The following is a 17,251-nucleotide window of genomic DNA, read 5'->3' on the forward strand; positions in this document are numbered from 1 at the left end:
CCCATAATTATTCTGTGTTGTTGGCCGGGAAGGAAAGTGGTTTATGTATCAGCGTGTGCAATAGCAGTAAGTGTGAAAAGATTAGGATACAGGGTGGGTGTGTTATCATTTCTTCATATCATTATTGTGGGGTTTTTATACAGGGGAGATTTTTATGCTTATAAACTAATACTAGATTGTTTATCCTATAATGACCTCATTAAACATTTCTGGGTGCTCTCAATATTATTCAAATCTGCACATGCACTGAAACAGATTAAGACTACTTTTACATTGTTATGACTGAAAACTCTTATCGTTCTGTGTTTTCTTTATGCACATATATCTTGTAAGTATAATACTTGCAATATAACTGGGAAAAACTCGCTCACAATAGTTAAACCAAGTTAAATAAATTCAAAGTGTAGATCAAAGGTGAGTGGCCGTAGATGCCATGCTTCTCTTGAATCATTAATTATTGACCAGAGAACCTTTGGATCTATTCCTTACACTTTTGACTTGCAACTAGAAAATGCCATCTGGTTTTAGATTTACAAAGCTTTTGATATTTAGAGAAAGAGGAAGAAGTTAAATGACCACTGAAGGTAGGACTGTTTATTTTTAAAACTTTACACATACCAAACCACCCTGTTTTTTTTTTTTTAACAAAAATTTATATGTATGTTCCTAGAATAGAAAATTACATGTTTGTCCTCCTGATCTCTAAAATTCCTTCTGAGGGCCAGTTTGCACGTGACTTTTCTTTCATTGCAGTATGGCATTAAAGACTAGAGCCTTACTCACTGCGGCTCCAGTCAGACACACACTGAACTTTCTCATTGGATTTGCTCTCTTTCTTGAATCCATAAATACATCTGTTATTGAGGTGTAAAGTGATGCTTAAATCTTTGCCTTAGGTGGATAGGCAAGGGCCATATTGGGCAAAGCAACTTGTCATGTGTCAACGGAGGATAAACTAGAGTAAAACTGCTTTAAATTGTTTAGGGAAGCCATGAGTGATGGGGAAGATATGTAGTCAGTTTGTGGCCAAATCTGAGTTTCTTCCTCTCACAGGCTTCAGTCTCTTGTTGTTACAACATAAGCAAAACTATGTATTCATATTTGTGAATAAATCTTATAAAGTAACAGTAAAAGAGCTTTGTGTGTTCATTCATGAGAAAGGGGGACAGGAAACAGCCACATTTTATCCATTTTGGAAGGTAGCCTATTGAATTCTGGTAATGTGGTATGTCGTTGACTGATCATAATTTTAGAATGAGAATCATCAGCAGGACACTCATTTCACTAGTTTAATAGAAACAATGCACGGCTTCACTAGAAGGACTTTGCAAGTTGAACTTCCCTAATCTCAGGTGCAGGGACTATCTCCTGCACCTTAGAAATGTTCAATGGCTTAGCTCATGTACCAGTCCAGTGTTTATTGGGCAGCTTCACACCTCTAGAAGTCTTGTTCTTGTTATAGAAGATACAACATATTTTTCTTAAAAAAAATCTAGAAAAGTCTGATTTTATTCAGTTTCTTTGATACTAATCAGATGGTTTCCATGTTTTGTTTTATGTTTTCACACTTAAGTACTTCTTCTAACTTTTAAATTTAGGTACCATCAAATGTCTTCAGAACTGAGGATTAATCTTTCTTAGACCTAAATTTCTCTAGTAAAGAACTGTGGTTTCATTTTATAAAATTTCCTTATTTTATTTTATGTATTTTGCTTGTATGATGTCTGTGTACCTGGTGCCCATGGAGGCCAGATGAAGGTGTTGTATCCCCAGAACTGGAGTTATAGTTGTTTATGAACAACCATGTGGGTGCTGGGAATTAATCCCAGGTCCTCTGCAAAAACAAATGTTCTTAACTACTGAGCCATCTCTTTAGCCCAAGAGAACTATGCTTTTTATGGAACAGAAATGTCTGCCTAAAGACCTTAGATTGGGATATTTAGACTTTTAGAATGTCGTTTGTATATTTTTAGGCAAGGCCTTTCTCTGGAGCCCAGGTTGGCCTCAAACTCAAGCTCAACTTGTTAATCTCTCTGGGATTATAGATGAGCACAGCAATACCTGTGTGCTTTGTAGCTGAGGGAATACTTTTCCTATCTTCGGAAATAATCCCAGGCAATGGAGGGCTGTGATCCCAATCCACAAAGGAGAAAAGTTACTGCTGTGCTCCATGAAGCAAAAAAGAAACTTGGGCTCTCTGTTCTGTTCACTTCCCCATGCCCATGCCTGCAGTATCCATTGCCATTCAGACTGTGTGGGTCACATGGTGCTCAGCTTTGAGGGCAACAGGCTCAGACCTTATTCTGCTGCACATTCAACAGATCTTTGAAGAAACTAAGTCTGAGCTCGTCGTTCTGTACTCCACCGAAGTTCCCTTTTCCCAACCAAATACGCATTTTAACTTCTAGATTATATATATGACTGCTTAATTGTGTTGAGAGTTACAACTGAGTCACTAAGCAAATATTGCCATGTTGTTCTGCATACCAGAACATTAAGAATAAGTAAAGTTTCTGATTTCATGGGCTCATAGTTATAAAACAAAACATAACAAAGACATGGAAACACCAGTATAGTGACAAGTGCTCTGACATAGATTGTTCATTTATTGATAATTCATTTTTGAATGAATGTAATACCTCATTAGAACTGGTGGGAATGGTTTGTTACAATTCAGTTTGGTAATTATTCCAGCATTTCTAGGTTTGGTAAGGATATGGAATACTTCCTTAACTTAGTATAAGAGCTTAACTCATCATAACACTGTTGTAGAATTATTCTCAGTTTTTAATAGTATCAGAGTCACTATTTCATGAGCCCTAAAACTCCATTGGAGTGTTTTTAAACTCAAGTGAACTTTAATTTTGGATTTTATTTAGTCATATTATCTGGTTCAAATTATTTGGTAAAGCACTGTATTTAGCCTGTTGCTTCTGAAGTTCTGCAAGACTCTCCTGTCTCTCAGGTCCTTGCAAATGGACTAGCTATAACATCTCCCTTTATGGTAGCTCTAGTGTGAATAGAATGTCATTTTGCTTGCTGTACTTAGCATCTTTCTTAAAAGCACATATACATATTTATATATGTAGAAATTAGAGCTTTGTGACATAACAGTAAACATGTTTTACAATATTAACAATGTCATATATTAATTGGGTAATTGTTATGAAAGAATTATTTCCTAATACAAATACTTGCATCATTAGAAACATTAGAGATATTTAAATAACCTCACGTTTCAAATGATTTAGTTTATTGCCCTTAGTTTCATTCTTTCATGCTAAGAAGATACAGACCTCTTTTAATGCATTCTGCATGTAAACTTCTAATTTTACTGCTTAACTATCTTTTATAGATTTACATTGTCATTTTTTTTTGTTTTATACAGTTTTTCTCTATGGTAAGACTTAATTGGATTTACCAAATACATTACCATTGGAGCCTAATTAGCAAGTGAATACTGAGAATTTCTGATAGAAAATCTGATCTAGCTTTTATTTGAACTTGATTACTTACCATACTTTGAAGCCATGATTTTTCATAAGTAATTTGTGCTGCTTCATTAGGGATCATATCTAGGCTAATGTTGCTGCCAACACAGGCCTATGCAGTGGTTTAGTTTAACAGCATGCTTCTACTGACAGATCATCTGTTGCGAACTGCAAGTCAGCATTCCGACAGTAGCGGCTTTGCTGAGGACTCTGCAGACTGCCTCCCCCTCAACCATCTTCAGGTACTACTTCCTATTTTAATAGGCACTTTCGTTAATATTCATTTTAAGGTAATCTGTCTATGTGTCTTATTGCAAGGTGGTCTATCCAGTGGAAATAGGAATAAAATGTCTGGAATGTACATCTTGGCTAAGTATTTGACTATAAATTTCAGGTTTTACTCTTCATGATCTCTGAGTATTTAAAAAAACATCTTAGTTTTTTTATTACTAGTGACTACTTTGGTCATTAAAGTGCTTGGCCTGATTTTTTCCTTATTTGCTTATATTTAGTATATTCCAGCATTTTATAATAACTTGTTTATTTGAAAACTCATATTCTTGCTAGTTACATGGACTTCTGTGAAATGTTATGCTGTTAGGTAACCCAGAAAGCAGGTACTTCTTTATCCTTGAGGAGCTGCTGGTTGGTTGATATGTAGAGTCACAGAATGCACAGAAAAGGTATTCAACGTGTCTTTAATAAAATTTGAAAATTGAAATAAGGAGAAAAAAGAATAATGAGCTTTCTAGAAACATGACATTTGAAGGGTAAACAGGCAAGAAAGTCACCAAGAAGACCTGGAAGAGTCATTAGCTGAGGGGAGGCGATCACAAGGGTCCACTCTGACCTGCGTTATTGGCAGCTGAGAACAGCTAAGGGAAGGGTCGTTTTTCTTTGGAGTTCTGGCCACTAGTAGGTTGCCCATGTTCCAGTGGGTGGTCCTACACCTCAGTACATATTGGTAAGACTGATTAGACTCGGTGTGTTGTCAAGATAAAAAAATAGGTTATGAAGTTGGGAGGGGGACATGTTGTGGGGGTAAAGGGGGAATTGGAGTAGAGAAATGGAATGTAGTTATGATCATAATTCATTGTGTTCATGCATAATATTCTTAAGAGAATAAATTTAAAAACTGTTGAAAAACCTTTGGAGAGAATTCTTCAAGTTAAAATGGAAAATGATAATCAGTAATATGAAAGCATGGTATAAAACTTATTAATAAAGGCAAATAAGTCTCTGCTCCCCAAGCTGTAATTCCTTGACTTGAAATTTACAGCTTTACAATGCTGCACAAGTGGCATTTGTTCTGTAGACGTCTTCAAATTTCAATATTTGATTGTATCTTTTTTTTATATAGAACAGTAACAGTAGATGCAATCTGGTGTGTGTTCCTGGGAGTGAATGGGCAGTACTCTACACTGTACTGTGTGTTAGTGTTTTATGGATATTGTGTTTTGAGTTTTTGCATTCCATCATGTCCACTGAGTGGCCATTGTCTCTCTTACTTACACAAAATTACTTACACAATTTTGTTTTTCATTTATAGTATTCAATAAACTACATGACCCTAAATATTTTATTAATAAAATAAGATTTATTTTAGATAATTTTGCTCACCTGTAAGTTAGTATAATTGGTTTGAGCATACTTAAGATAGAGTAGGTTAAGATGTGTTATTTGACAGGTTATGTATATTAAATACATTTAAAATAAAAAATAATAGAGTGTGCAAAAAAATGGGCAGTGGGAAGAGAGTATATAGTGTGATGAAATAAACAAGGTAAAGGCAGCCTGAGACATATGTTAGTGATGAGGAAGGAAAGAAGACCCTTGGCTAGGTTTGCAAGTAAGGATGACTGCTTCCTTGAAGAGATCCCTATGTCTTAGCGTGAGCGGGTCATAGTTGTTGTTCAGCTTAGGGAAGGGGCCATAGTGTAAGAAGAGTTTGATCTAGAAGAATCTGAGCTGAAACTGTGGAGAACCCTGGTCTTAGGGCCACTTGATCACAAACACAGCATGGTGAGATGTGGGAAAAGAACATAATTCCTTTCAGAATGAAGAGCAGGTGGGAAGAGCTAGGGAAATCATAGGTATTGAAGGAGAACATTAAGACATTTTTGCCCAATTCTGTGAGTCAGTGTCATGGGTTGGAAAGGAAATATAAAAAAAATAGATCTTAAACAGTCTCTGTGAGTAGTGGGGAGGGAGGTGGTAAAAGCCAGAGCAACCACAACAGGAGACGGTTGAGTCCAGACACATTTCATCTGTAGTCTTTGGCCAGCGCTGTCTCTGACTTTATTCCCATCCTCCGAAATGTTTTCCGCCGCAGGTTCACGAACCCCTGCAAGCCATGGGGAGCAGTGCTGACAGCTGTGACAGCGAGACCACTGTCACATCCTTTGGTGAAGACCACGTGACCCCTAAAGTACAAGACCAGCCTTATTTTAATGAGTCAGAAGAGGAGTCTTGCGCCCCTGTTCAGAAAGGCAAAGCCAAGGTGGCAATAGTTGCTGATGAAAGGAAAGCAGACAACCCAGATTTCCCTCTGTGTGAGACTGCAGAGAATACTGGAGAGAAAGAGTCCACGAGGAGTCCCGGTGACTCTGATGCTCAGCTTCCAGAAACGGAGAAGGATGCACCTCCACCCTCAGCTGGAGAGCTCCGGAGGGAAGGCAGTGGAGACAGTGATGTGGAGAAAAGCAGTGAATGTGAATTTGCCCAGTACACCACACACCATATTCTCAAATCCTTGGCTTCCCTTGACGCCCAGTGCAGCGGTGTGAGCTCTGAAAAGAAAACGGGGTTTCCCTCTTCCCTGGATCGAGTGAATACTGCCTTGCAGAGAGCTCAAATGAAGGTTTGCAGTCTGTCTGGTCAAAGAGTAGGGCGTAGCCTAATAAAATCAAAGGATCTCTTGAAACAAAGGTACTTGCTTGCAAAAGCTGGCTATCCCCTAAGAAGGTCTCAGTCTTTGCCGACCACCTTACTGAGCCCAGTAAGGGTCGTGTCTTCTGTCAATGTGCGATTATCTCCAGGAAAAGAGACCCGGTGCAGCCCACCTTCCTTCACCTACAAGTACACATCTGAAGATGAACAAGAATTGGAAAAGGAAGTGACTGAACATGATGGTCAGTCTGTGGTTAAATCCACCATCTTTATCCCCCCATCCTCTGTGAAGAAAGAAGAAGCCCCTCAGAGTGAGGTCACAGGACTGGCGGAATGCCACCATGGGAGGCTTCCCCCTTGTCCACAGTTTGCTCCAATATCCCAGTCCACCTGTTCCCTTCACTCTGTCCATGAGTGGCCGGACAGGCCCCTGTGTGAACACATGAGAACTCTGAGTGCTCACAGTGTCCCCAACATATCGGGCGCCTCGTGTGGTGTCTTCTCTTCTCCTTTCGGCTGTCCCTACTCTTCACATAGACATGCTGCCCCCCCATACAGGGCATGCCCTGTGAATCCTCCCTCTGCCATAGAGATGCAGTTGCGAAGAGTGTTGCATGATATTAGAAACTCACTACAGAGTCTTTCACAGGTAAGATAAAAGATCTTTATTTATATTTTATTGCTCTGAATTCTTCATAATTCACCAGGAAGCTAGACAAACCACCTCAGCTTATTTTCTTACATGCCTGAACTCATCTGTACCTGCTCTCCTAGACACATACCTCCTGTTTTGTGGGGGAAAGCTGTAACTAATCCCGAACAGTTAATTTCTGTGCCGAGAGCCTCCTCTTTGTAGAGGAGGAATTGTTTCATGGTATTTTCCCCCCTTTCAGCCTATCCTCCTCTTTGTCTGGAACCTTCGATTGTCCTGTTAAAAGCATCTTCTAATCCCTTTTCTCCTTTTCTCTGCCATTTGGATGTGTTGATCACCCCTATCTTTCTAAGTCTTCTCATTGGCTCTGCTTGCACGGTGTTCTCCTGGTTCTTATAGCTCTCTGACTAGGCTTTCCTCTTCATCTGCTGACCTCTGATGCTGGCCTCCTGGCACAGAATTAGTCTGTTTCCATGGGCTCCAAACTGGAACCACTCCGAAGAGAATCAGGTAAAGTGTGAATTCCGAATGCATGCTATCTGTTATAGTGAAATAGTGGATGGGAAACCACTTTGGTAAAAATCAAAGTTGCAACTTTTCAAATAATAAGATTCACCTTTTAAATACCATCCTTGTACCCTTAACCATTGTCCCTAATGGTTTGCAGTCTGACTAGAACATACCTATTTCTCCTTCCCCATAAAACATAGTTCTGGCTGTGACTGAGCTGTTCAGCATTTTCACTGTACTTCTGTGAGGCTGGGAATTTTCAGAGCCCTCTCTATCTGTGCCTCTGTGGTGTGCCTTTCCAGGCCAGCTACTCCAGCTGTGATTTGTGGCCATGAATGTCCCATCAGTAACTCAGTTGATGAATCTCCCCACTTCTCACCTCAGCCCAGCAGACAGATAGTTTTCTGTAGTCTCCTTGCGTAGGCGATACTGGGCAACAGAGCTTGCAGGGGTCTCAGTGTCCGTGAACTTGGAGTAATCTGCACATATCACTTGGTTGGTTGGGTGGGTGGTTGGTTGGTTGGTTGGTTGGGTGATTTCATTGTTGCTGTTTTCCAACTGCAGGGCTCTGTCCCTGCCACTCTTTGCATGAACTGCAAAGCCCCAATGGTGTCTAAAGCGCAGCTCAGGTGTCACCACTGTAGACGTATTTACCAACTGAATTTTTACCAACTTATTTTCATGATATAGCCTCCTACCACATACTCACACACTCATACATTCTCTTTCTCACACACATACATGCACACTCATACTCACATTTACATACACTGATACATACACTCAAACACATTGCAAACTCATATGTTTACTTACACTAGCACACTCATCTCACACACATACTCACATACATACATTTATACTATTCTTTTTTTTTAATTTTCTCTTTTTTTTCTTCTTTACATTGTGAGATGAGGGCAAGGCAACTTTTTGTCTTCTCTGCCTATAACAATAGGAGAGTGTACGTGGTGGCCACTGACTGCTCTCTCTCCAGCCACATCAATGTGATGCAGTCTCCTGTTGGATTTGCTTCCAGATCTCTGAGTCTCTCTTTGGCTTTTCTACTTTCTTTTTCAAGGCAAGAAGGAAGTTCTGTGAACACACATGTGCGTGCGAGCGCGTACACACACACACACACACACACACACACACACACACACACACATTATCCTTTGCCTCTTCCTTCTCCCAAACAGAGTAATTTGGACCCAGAATATTTAAGAATAATAGGTAGCATTAGAGACTAATTTCTTTTGTTGCTGATTATAGTATAAAACACTGTTGGGCTTGATTTAGCTTAAAGAAAAATGTTAATGCATACCTTACATTAGCCTTAACACCTTAGAGAACTTGGCAGTAGTTACTTTGACATGGCTTTTAATCCTGTTTCATCTGTTTGAAGTACCCTATGATGAGAGGGCCTGATCTTGCTGCTGCTCCATACAATACTCAGAAGTCGTCTGTTCTACCTCTTTATGAAGTAAGTCCCCTCCTAAATTTTTTAGTTGCAAAATAAGTAGTGTGATTTAGTAGTGTAATCCTGTTGCATTGCATTTCAGAATACCTTTCAGGAGCTTCAAGTTGTGAGGCGGAGCCTGAATCTGTTCAGAACGCAGATGATGGACTTGGAGTTGGCCATGCTGCGGCAGCAAACTGTGGTGTACCCTCACATGACAGAGGAGGACAGGTAAGGGTTCATTTGTGATAGTGTGGTCAGGGCCTGGTCTTTAGAGAGCAGGCCTTCAGCATAGGTTCTTGAGGATGCAGCTTTGTTCACACGCTGTGAACTCTCCGGTTTGTGAAGCAGTGTGGGTAAGAAATAAGTGTTTATTGAGTTGCATCTGTGCCTCTGGGGTGCCAAGCAAGACTCTCAGTAGTCTGCTTTCCAGAGAGATGAGAGTACACGGGTTCAAAGACCTAGTCATGGGCTGGAGAGATGGCTCAGAGGTTAAGAGCAGTGGCTGCTCTTACAGAGGACCTGTGTTCAATTCCCAGCACCAACATGGCAGCTCATAACTGCCTGTAACTCCAGTTTCAGGGCATCCGACACCTTCACACAGACATATATGCAGGCAAAACACAAATGCACATGAAATAAAAATAAATAATTTAAAAAAAGACCTAGTCATTACCTCGGGATTGCTTCTGTCTGAATTTATAGAATTGCAATGTTTGTAAACCTTTTGTTAGTTCCTAGTATTCAAAAGAGTGGTGACTAGAAATCACTTGGCTACTATTTTTCCAAAGTTCTGCTTATCACAATCTGACAGGTATGAAGTTGATCAGCTGCAGGGCTTGCGGAACTCTGTCCGAATGGAGCTGCAGGACCTGGAGATGCAGCTGGAAGAGCGCCTGCTGGGCCTGGATGAGCAGCTCCGTGCAGTCCGCGGGCCTTCACCCTTCCGATCCTCTGTGCTCCCGGTATGCTGTGGGGGTCCAGGGTCGGAAGTAGGGTTATTCATAATGTGTGCTTTAGGACAGGGGACTTATTTAACCATTGGCTTCAATGGCTTTAGGACCATGCATAATATTCAAGTAGCTTTTATCCTACTCCCTGGAGATTTAATATTTAATTTTGTCTTGATTACCTTCATATTATACATATTAGTTTTATGTACAAAGTATAATGTTTATATTCAGTATATTTAGAAATACATTGAAATTTTTAATGATAATTATCAGTAATAGAAAAAGCAAAGGTCAACATAAAAGTTTTGTTTTTGAAGGAAAAATCTTAGTGAATTAAAATATGACTACTTTAAGTTCGTATCCCTGCTTTTAGCTCCAAAGAACATAATCTATTACTCCTTTTCTCCCTGCTCTCTTGTTTATGTAAATTGCCTATCCCTTTGAATTTTTCCTTTGTTTTCAGTTTGGTTCTTTTCCGTTCCTTGTAGTTTTATGTTTTATGGTTGATGCTGAAGATTGAACCTGAGACCTTCCCTAGGCCAAATATGTGCCCTGTCGACTGGCAGTTCCTCTGATGCCTTCCTTGTCTCCTTAAGGGACCAAGTGTGATATCCTGATGGCATCCACATATACAATAAGAATAATGAAAGGGACACGTTTGTCCTTATGTTGTGCCATTTCTTAGTATTTCTAATGTGCCTTCCCATGGAATGAGCATCATCATTATATTCTTATTTTAGCCAATATCTTTCCAGTTATAAAATATAGTGGTTTGAAATTTTGAATTTTACCCTACTTTTTCATGTTTGATTTTGTTAAAAATAAATGGATGTAAGTATGTGTGTTTGGACATCTACAGAGGAAGATGTATATACACATAGATAAAATAATTTTCCAAATCATTAGGAATGCATGCTTCTGTAGTTCTGACCCATCATTCTGAGAAATGTGTTGGTGGGAGTAGAGAGCCAGAATATCTGTGTAGCTGTCACAGAATTTGAAGGAATTCATGGTAGCTGACTACAGTGTTTGTGACATAAAGTGATGTTTCGAGGAAATAAGTAGCCAAGAGTTTTAGTATGAAGCATTTGTGGTTTGAGAAAATGTGTGCATGTGTGAGCCTGTGTGCTGTACTTGCCTTTTCAGGGGATGTGCGGCAGTAGGAGTGCTGATAACTTATCGTGCCCGTCTCCACTGAATGTCATGGAACCAGTAAGCCTGTCTCTCCTTCTCAGTTACAGGGGCGGGGTGCTGTAACATCTCATTAACATGCAGTTCTCCCGGTTCGTTCACGCTTGTTTTAAATACAGAATTTAAGAAGTTAAATTAATTGGAAGTGAGTTTGCCACTTTGAAATCCAGTACCATTTGGGCCACTAGAAAGCTAGCTTCATTGCAATATGATTTGTTTTATAACCTAAAAGAGATGATGCACCATAGAAACATTTCATTTGTACTTCAAGGAGTCCTTTCTTGTCAGATGCAGGGTCTTTATAGGATCTGTAAAATGACTTATGTATTCATCATTACATTTTAGACTCATTGGCAAAGGCTTCTGAGTAACTCTTTTAATTTTCATTCGTTACTCTTCCATGAAGTAATTCAGACATCTGAACGTTAACTAGTAAAATTTCAAGTCACTGTGTTTCCTACATTCCCAAGTTATGGCTTGAGATTACTATGGATTTAACTTTGTTTTTGGAAGTGAAATTGACTAGTTAATAAGTTAATAAAATAGAATTATGCCTTTAAAAATCCATGTGACTTGGGACAGTAAGCATAGCTGTTTTTTTAACTTTCTTAATTATCAGTCTAAATCTTGCAAGTGAAAAATAACTTTTTTGGCCTCCAGGTCACAGAACTAATACGGGAGCAGTCATACCTGAAGTCCGAGTTGGGCCTGGGACTCGGAGAGATGGGATTTGAAATTCCTCCTGGAGAAAGCTCAGAGTCCGTTTTCTCTCAAGCCACATCAGAATCATCTTCCGTCTGTTCCAGCCCCTCCCACAACAACAGAAGATCCAGAGGGCCTTCTGGCAACACGGGAAGCAAACCCAGAGCCCGCTTAGTGGCAAGAAAGAAGATATTCCGAGCCTCTGTGGCCCTGACACCAACGGCCCCCTCTAGAACAGGCTCTGTGCAGACACCTCCAGATCTGGAGAGTTCTGAGGAAGCTGGAGCAGCTGAAGAAGCCTCACAGGTTGTGGGACTTACATCTCACATGGAGGAAGAGCAAGAAGATCTCCCACTGATGTCAGCTGCTCAGGAAGTGCATCGAAATGTGGAGCAAGATGAGTTGCAACAAGTCATACGGGAGGTGGGTCAAGTCTGGGCGTGTGTTGTTAATTGCAGGCAGTGTCCTGGTAGATTTGACTCATATATTGCTTACTTGTGAGACTAATTTCACTGGCTACAGTAACTGTGGAACACTTTAGATTAGCTTTCCTACTGACCATGCATTTCTGCAGATTTCATACTGCAGGGTAATCCCACTTTAGGGGAAGAGTTGTTTGAAAAGTTTGAAGGAGGGAAAGCCCGTTAGACCTCTCATCTCTACGTGTCGAAAATGAGGAATTACAATTTAGACCTCTTCAAGATTAAAAGCTGTCATTTTATAAAATTCTGATTGGCATGAGAAAATGACAAAAAGGAGGAGATTAATATTTTTCCTTTGGTGGCTAGAGAAGTGTAGAAACGGTATGATTTGTTCTTAGATTGAAACACAGTATGAAAATGGGGTTTACCCTGGATGACAACAGCATGGGGACCTAAAGTGTTGACCATAGTTCTGGGTTACTAAAGGAGTCACAGGCATGAATGAAGGTTACGAGTCAGGGTCAAAAGTTCATTGAGAAAATGTGTAGAGTGACTGAACGTTCTCTCACTGTGACAACATGCCCTGAGGAACAAGCTCAGAGGGAAAGCATCTTTCTGTTGGTGCTCTCAGAGGTTTCAGTCCATGAACACGTGGTTCTGTTGTTCATGGGTCTGTGGTGAAGCAGAGCATGTGGGGAAAGCCGGGACAGCAGGGCTACTTGCCCTGTGTTGTCAGGGAGCAGGGGAAGGGAGGTCTATGGGCCAGGACAACAAAGAGCAGCTACTGTCCTGTGCCCGAGGACCTGCCTACTTTCTCCCAGGTCCCACCTTCTGAGTTTCTGTGGCCTCCCGGTAGCTTGTGGAATTAAGAGCCCATATATGGACTAATCTAGTGACTTCTCAAAAGGCACACCTCTGAGTATCATTGTATAGGAAACCAAACTATTGGCATCTGAGCCTCTGCAGGTGTTTTAGATTTATGTTAGAACACTGTTTTTACCATTGAGTTCCGTTAATATAAACTGATACAGATCTTTAAAAAGAAGAACACCACAGACAAGCTTCATGGTGGCTTTTTAATCTGCTCTCTGTACAGGTTATACACTCTGAATATTTTTCTGTTTTGTGTTCCTAAAAATAACCATGAAGAGGAAGTATAACTGGTTGTACTTTTCTTTTCATCCAGTCCTGAAATTCCCGATAATAAACACCTTTTATTTTATATTAGGCTTGAGTGTGACCCCAGCAGAGGTGGCACTCAGCGTCTGTAAGCCTGAATGTGACATTCCCTCCCCCACCCCCCAGCACTGCCCAAACAAAAACAAAAACAGAAAGAAACCAGCAACACAGTTTATAAAGTATCCAAGGTAGCGGAAAAGACCTGTAAACCATGGAATTATTGACTTAAATTACAGTGGGGTTAACAGGACAAACCCCAAGGAAAACTGAAAACTTTCACAGAGGCCCTTAAAAAGTTTTCAGGTTTGGGGGTCTTTTTATTTTGTAAATTTGGGGATCATAAAGTCTATGAAAATATTACCAAACACACACACACACACACACACACACACACACACACACACACACACTGCAACATTTCTTGTCTCATGAATGCAGATTTCCTAATCTTTTCAGTTATCCAAAAACTAACGATTTAAGAGCAAAATAAATCAAAATAAGCCAGCGAAATTAGGGCTCCCTATTTTCAAATTATTTCTAATGTAAATGTAAATGTATATCTAACATACTTTTAGAATCAGTTTGTAGCATAGAATCTTCACTCAATGGGCCATTGAGCCTCTGGGGCCAATGATTAGTGCCTACATACATGGTACCATCATTTATTGCACATTAATAGCTTAAGAGGTACATTAAAATAAACAGAGAATTCTGTGAACACACAGATGATGTCTTCCTGAAAATGTCTGTGCTGTTAAAATATGCAATAAAAACTGTAGGACTTGTCAGGGTAGAACAGGATTGGAAAGATGATATTCCAAACTTCATCAGTGACACTAGAAAGGACAAAAGATATAAAACTAATCAAAATAGTAGCATGGTTTAATACACAATTATATAGTCCAGAAGCAGATAATACAACAGTAAAAATGGTACTTGGGCCTTGGAAACGTTTGACTTGTGCTTGTAGAATTGGGGGTTGGGCGGGCTGGAGTTTGTGGGTTACTGCTGTGCGGTGAAAGGATGGTCTGAACTCTGACAAAGCTATAATACCAGGTGTGAGGAGGAGTGGCTTGTGCACAGGACTGACCTTGCTGGTAGATGGTTAAGTTGTCTGCGTTTTGTGTCTTAGTTCCTGGGTTCAGCTGGAAGCTACTTTCTATGGCCACTCATGTGTCTTGAGGATGCAATGTAAATAAATAGACATGACATTTGTGTTACATGCAAATTGTTACCCAGGATTTCTGACATGTTGGAACAAATGCCCATTTTCAACATCAGTATAGCTGCAGGCTGCATGGTTTTCATTTTTTCTCCAGACTTGACTGTGAACTAATGGAAGGTTTTAATTCTATATATTTATTTGATCTACAAATAGAGTTAATTTAGTAAGTTAATTATGGTTGGCTAACATTTAGCAAAGTGTACATTCAGCCTCCTCAATCAGGTATGTCTGTGAGTAGAAATCTGTTCCAAGGTACATGTTTAAGCACAGGACATTACTTGAATTAGATTAATTAACTATTCTACCTGTATGCATTTGCTCATGGCACATTTGCTAATTCTTTTTTTTTTCTTCTTTTACTAAATTGTGGTATTTTTGTTCCTTTCACTCTGCTTTGTTTTTAAAGGTCTCCTGAAAACATGACTTTCTATTGCTTGTCTGGCATAATTGCTCCCTTAATGCATGCTGGAGTTCTCATTTTAAAAAGTTTGTTGGCCTGATCCATGTTGCAAGTCATTTCCTAGGAAGAAACTGTTCGCTTTAGACCAGAACATTGATTCTTTAGCCAGTAGCACAGCACAGACCATAGAAGAAGTCATTTGTTTCTATTATGCTGCCTCGGTCCTAGAAAATTATTTAGTCATTTATAGGAGTCTCCCATGAAATATGAAAGATGTTATACTTTGTCAACATTTAAATTGGCATGCTAGGCAAATGTTTGACAAACTTTCAGAATGGGTAACTAAACCCATCGTGAGAAGCCATTCGGCGCATCAGAATATGGCAATGTTTGAAGGAAATCTGCTTTAACCTTTGCTGTCTACAAAGAAGGGCTTACCCTGCAAAATATATGTATAAACAAGGCACAAGGAATATTGATATACTTAGAAAATCAAACTCTCTGGAGTACTTTGAGAGCATACATGAATAGATACATTGGTCCATTGCTCATTAAAATTCAAAAACTAATACCTGTTATTATCATAGTTCAGGTAGGTGGGCTTATGTTTAAAAGTTTGTTTACAAGATATTTCAAATACTGAGTATTCCTTACTCCATTTATTTCCAACTGGTAATCTTTTAAATTTAAATGTCCATGGCACTAAATTTCAAGTTCTTAGCTTATTGTATCTGCTACCAAGGAAATTAAATTTGATTCTATCTTTCTTGTAAATTTGTGGCCCTGACCCCCATTAACAAAGCCTCCATTCAGGATGACACTATCTAGTCTTGGGCAGAACAGTTCTGCAGGTGAGGATTAAACATGTTTGGCAGGCACCTTCGGGGAAACTTTGTTCCTGCACTCCTGGGTGCACGAAAACAATGATGACTGTTCGGCCTTTGTTCCCACCACTGCACCATGTGAGGCTTTAAAGAGTACTTCTCTACTTACAATGCACTAATTCAGTGGACTCCCACTGTGGAAGGAGAAAGTCAAAGTCGACACAAAGTCCTTTCAGACAAGTGTTTAATACACACAGTCTGTCCTTACACTTTTGTCAAACTAGGGATACTCCTTCGCTCAGGTTGTGTACACATCACAGTTGGGAAGAAATCTGCCTTAGTATTGTCTGAACCACTGTGATGTGTGTGACCGGGGCCTGCAACTGTTTACAGATAGTTTAGAAAATGTACATATGTGTAGGAATAAAAAGATGATTTATTGGATATGTGAACATGCCATTTTCACGGAGACAAATTCAACATTGAATGTGGAAGAATAAATGTAGATTGTCATGATTTTAGTAAAGGTTTTCTATGTTTGTTTAAGCTTCTAGGCTTGGTTTACAACTGTCAGTACATCTGACATGATTAAACTGTGTTTTGGTAGAAACACAGCTTCTTGTGTATTCCCTTGGGATCTTTCAGAGACTGTCTAAGGGCCATGGCTTTGGAGCCCTAGGCACTGTGTAGATGCAGCTTCCCACGTCACACCAGCAAGTCATTTTGCGGTGCAATAAGTAGTCCTTTTTTAATGTTGAGTAGTCCATGTAAAGTCTACACAGCCTTTTGGAAATTGTGCTAACAATGATAATTTTACCACCATTCCTAAAATTGTTTTACTCTCAACCCTCCTGTCTTCTCTATAGCATGGGGAACTTTAGAACTAATTTATTTGTCCATGATTCCTTTATAAAATAGATATTATAGGCATTGTGTTATTTTCAATGCTAGTTTAGATGTAGCTACTTTTCTCTCTTTTGTTTTGCTTGTTTATTTGGTTGGTGGGTTTTTTTGTTTGTTTGTTTGTTTGTTTTTTCCAGACAGAGGTCTCACTATGTAGCTATGGCTGTCCTGCAGCTCTCTCTATAGACCATGCTATCCTTGAACTTCCTCTGCTGCCAAGTGCTGGGATTAAAGGCATGCACCAGCACACTTAGTCTGTTATTATTTTTGAGACAGTATCATTTTGTGTGCCCATCTAGAGTAAAATATGCTTGACAGTAGAGAGTCATGTTTGTATGTTTGTTTTCTTTTTTGTTGAGATGGATTTTGCTCAAGATGATCTCATGCTCCTGGGTTTAAGCAGTTCTCCTGTCTCAGCCTCCAAATGACTGGGACTATAGATGCATATCATCCT

General features: G+C 39.6%; 1 protein-coding gene across 2 annotated transcripts in view; it reads left to right on the forward strand.

The window, feature by feature from the left end:
* Window positions 1-17,251, forward strand: part of Itprid2 (ITPR interacting domain containing 2) — a 37,068-nt gene that overhangs the window by 15,789 nt on the left and 4,028 nt on the right. Inside the window, exons 10-16 of one of the 2 annotated variants that reach the window (XM_059260787.1) lie at window positions 3,645-3,733; window positions 5,824-7,029; window positions 8,945-9,022; window positions 9,102-9,229; window positions 9,813-9,963; window positions 11,098-11,163; window positions 11,803-12,271. In XM_059260787.1, coding sequence (XP_059116770.1) covers window positions 3,645-3,733; window positions 5,824-7,029; window positions 8,945-9,022; window positions 9,102-9,229; window positions 9,813-9,963; window positions 11,098-11,163; window positions 11,803-12,271 — 2,187 coding nt within the window. The remainder of the gene's footprint in view (window positions 1-3,644; window positions 3,734-5,823; window positions 7,030-8,944; window positions 9,023-9,101; window positions 9,230-9,812; window positions 9,964-11,097; window positions 11,164-11,802; window positions 12,272-17,251) is intronic. The other variant, XM_059260786.1, reaches the window with a different exon arrangement.

This window comes from Peromyscus eremicus, chromosome 4 (genome assembly GCF_949786415.1).
Source record: "Peromyscus eremicus chromosome 4, PerEre_H2_v1, whole genome shotgun sequence".
In the NCBI taxonomy this organism is placed as follows: domain Eukaryota; kingdom Metazoa; phylum Chordata; class Mammalia; order Rodentia; family Cricetidae; genus Peromyscus; species Peromyscus eremicus.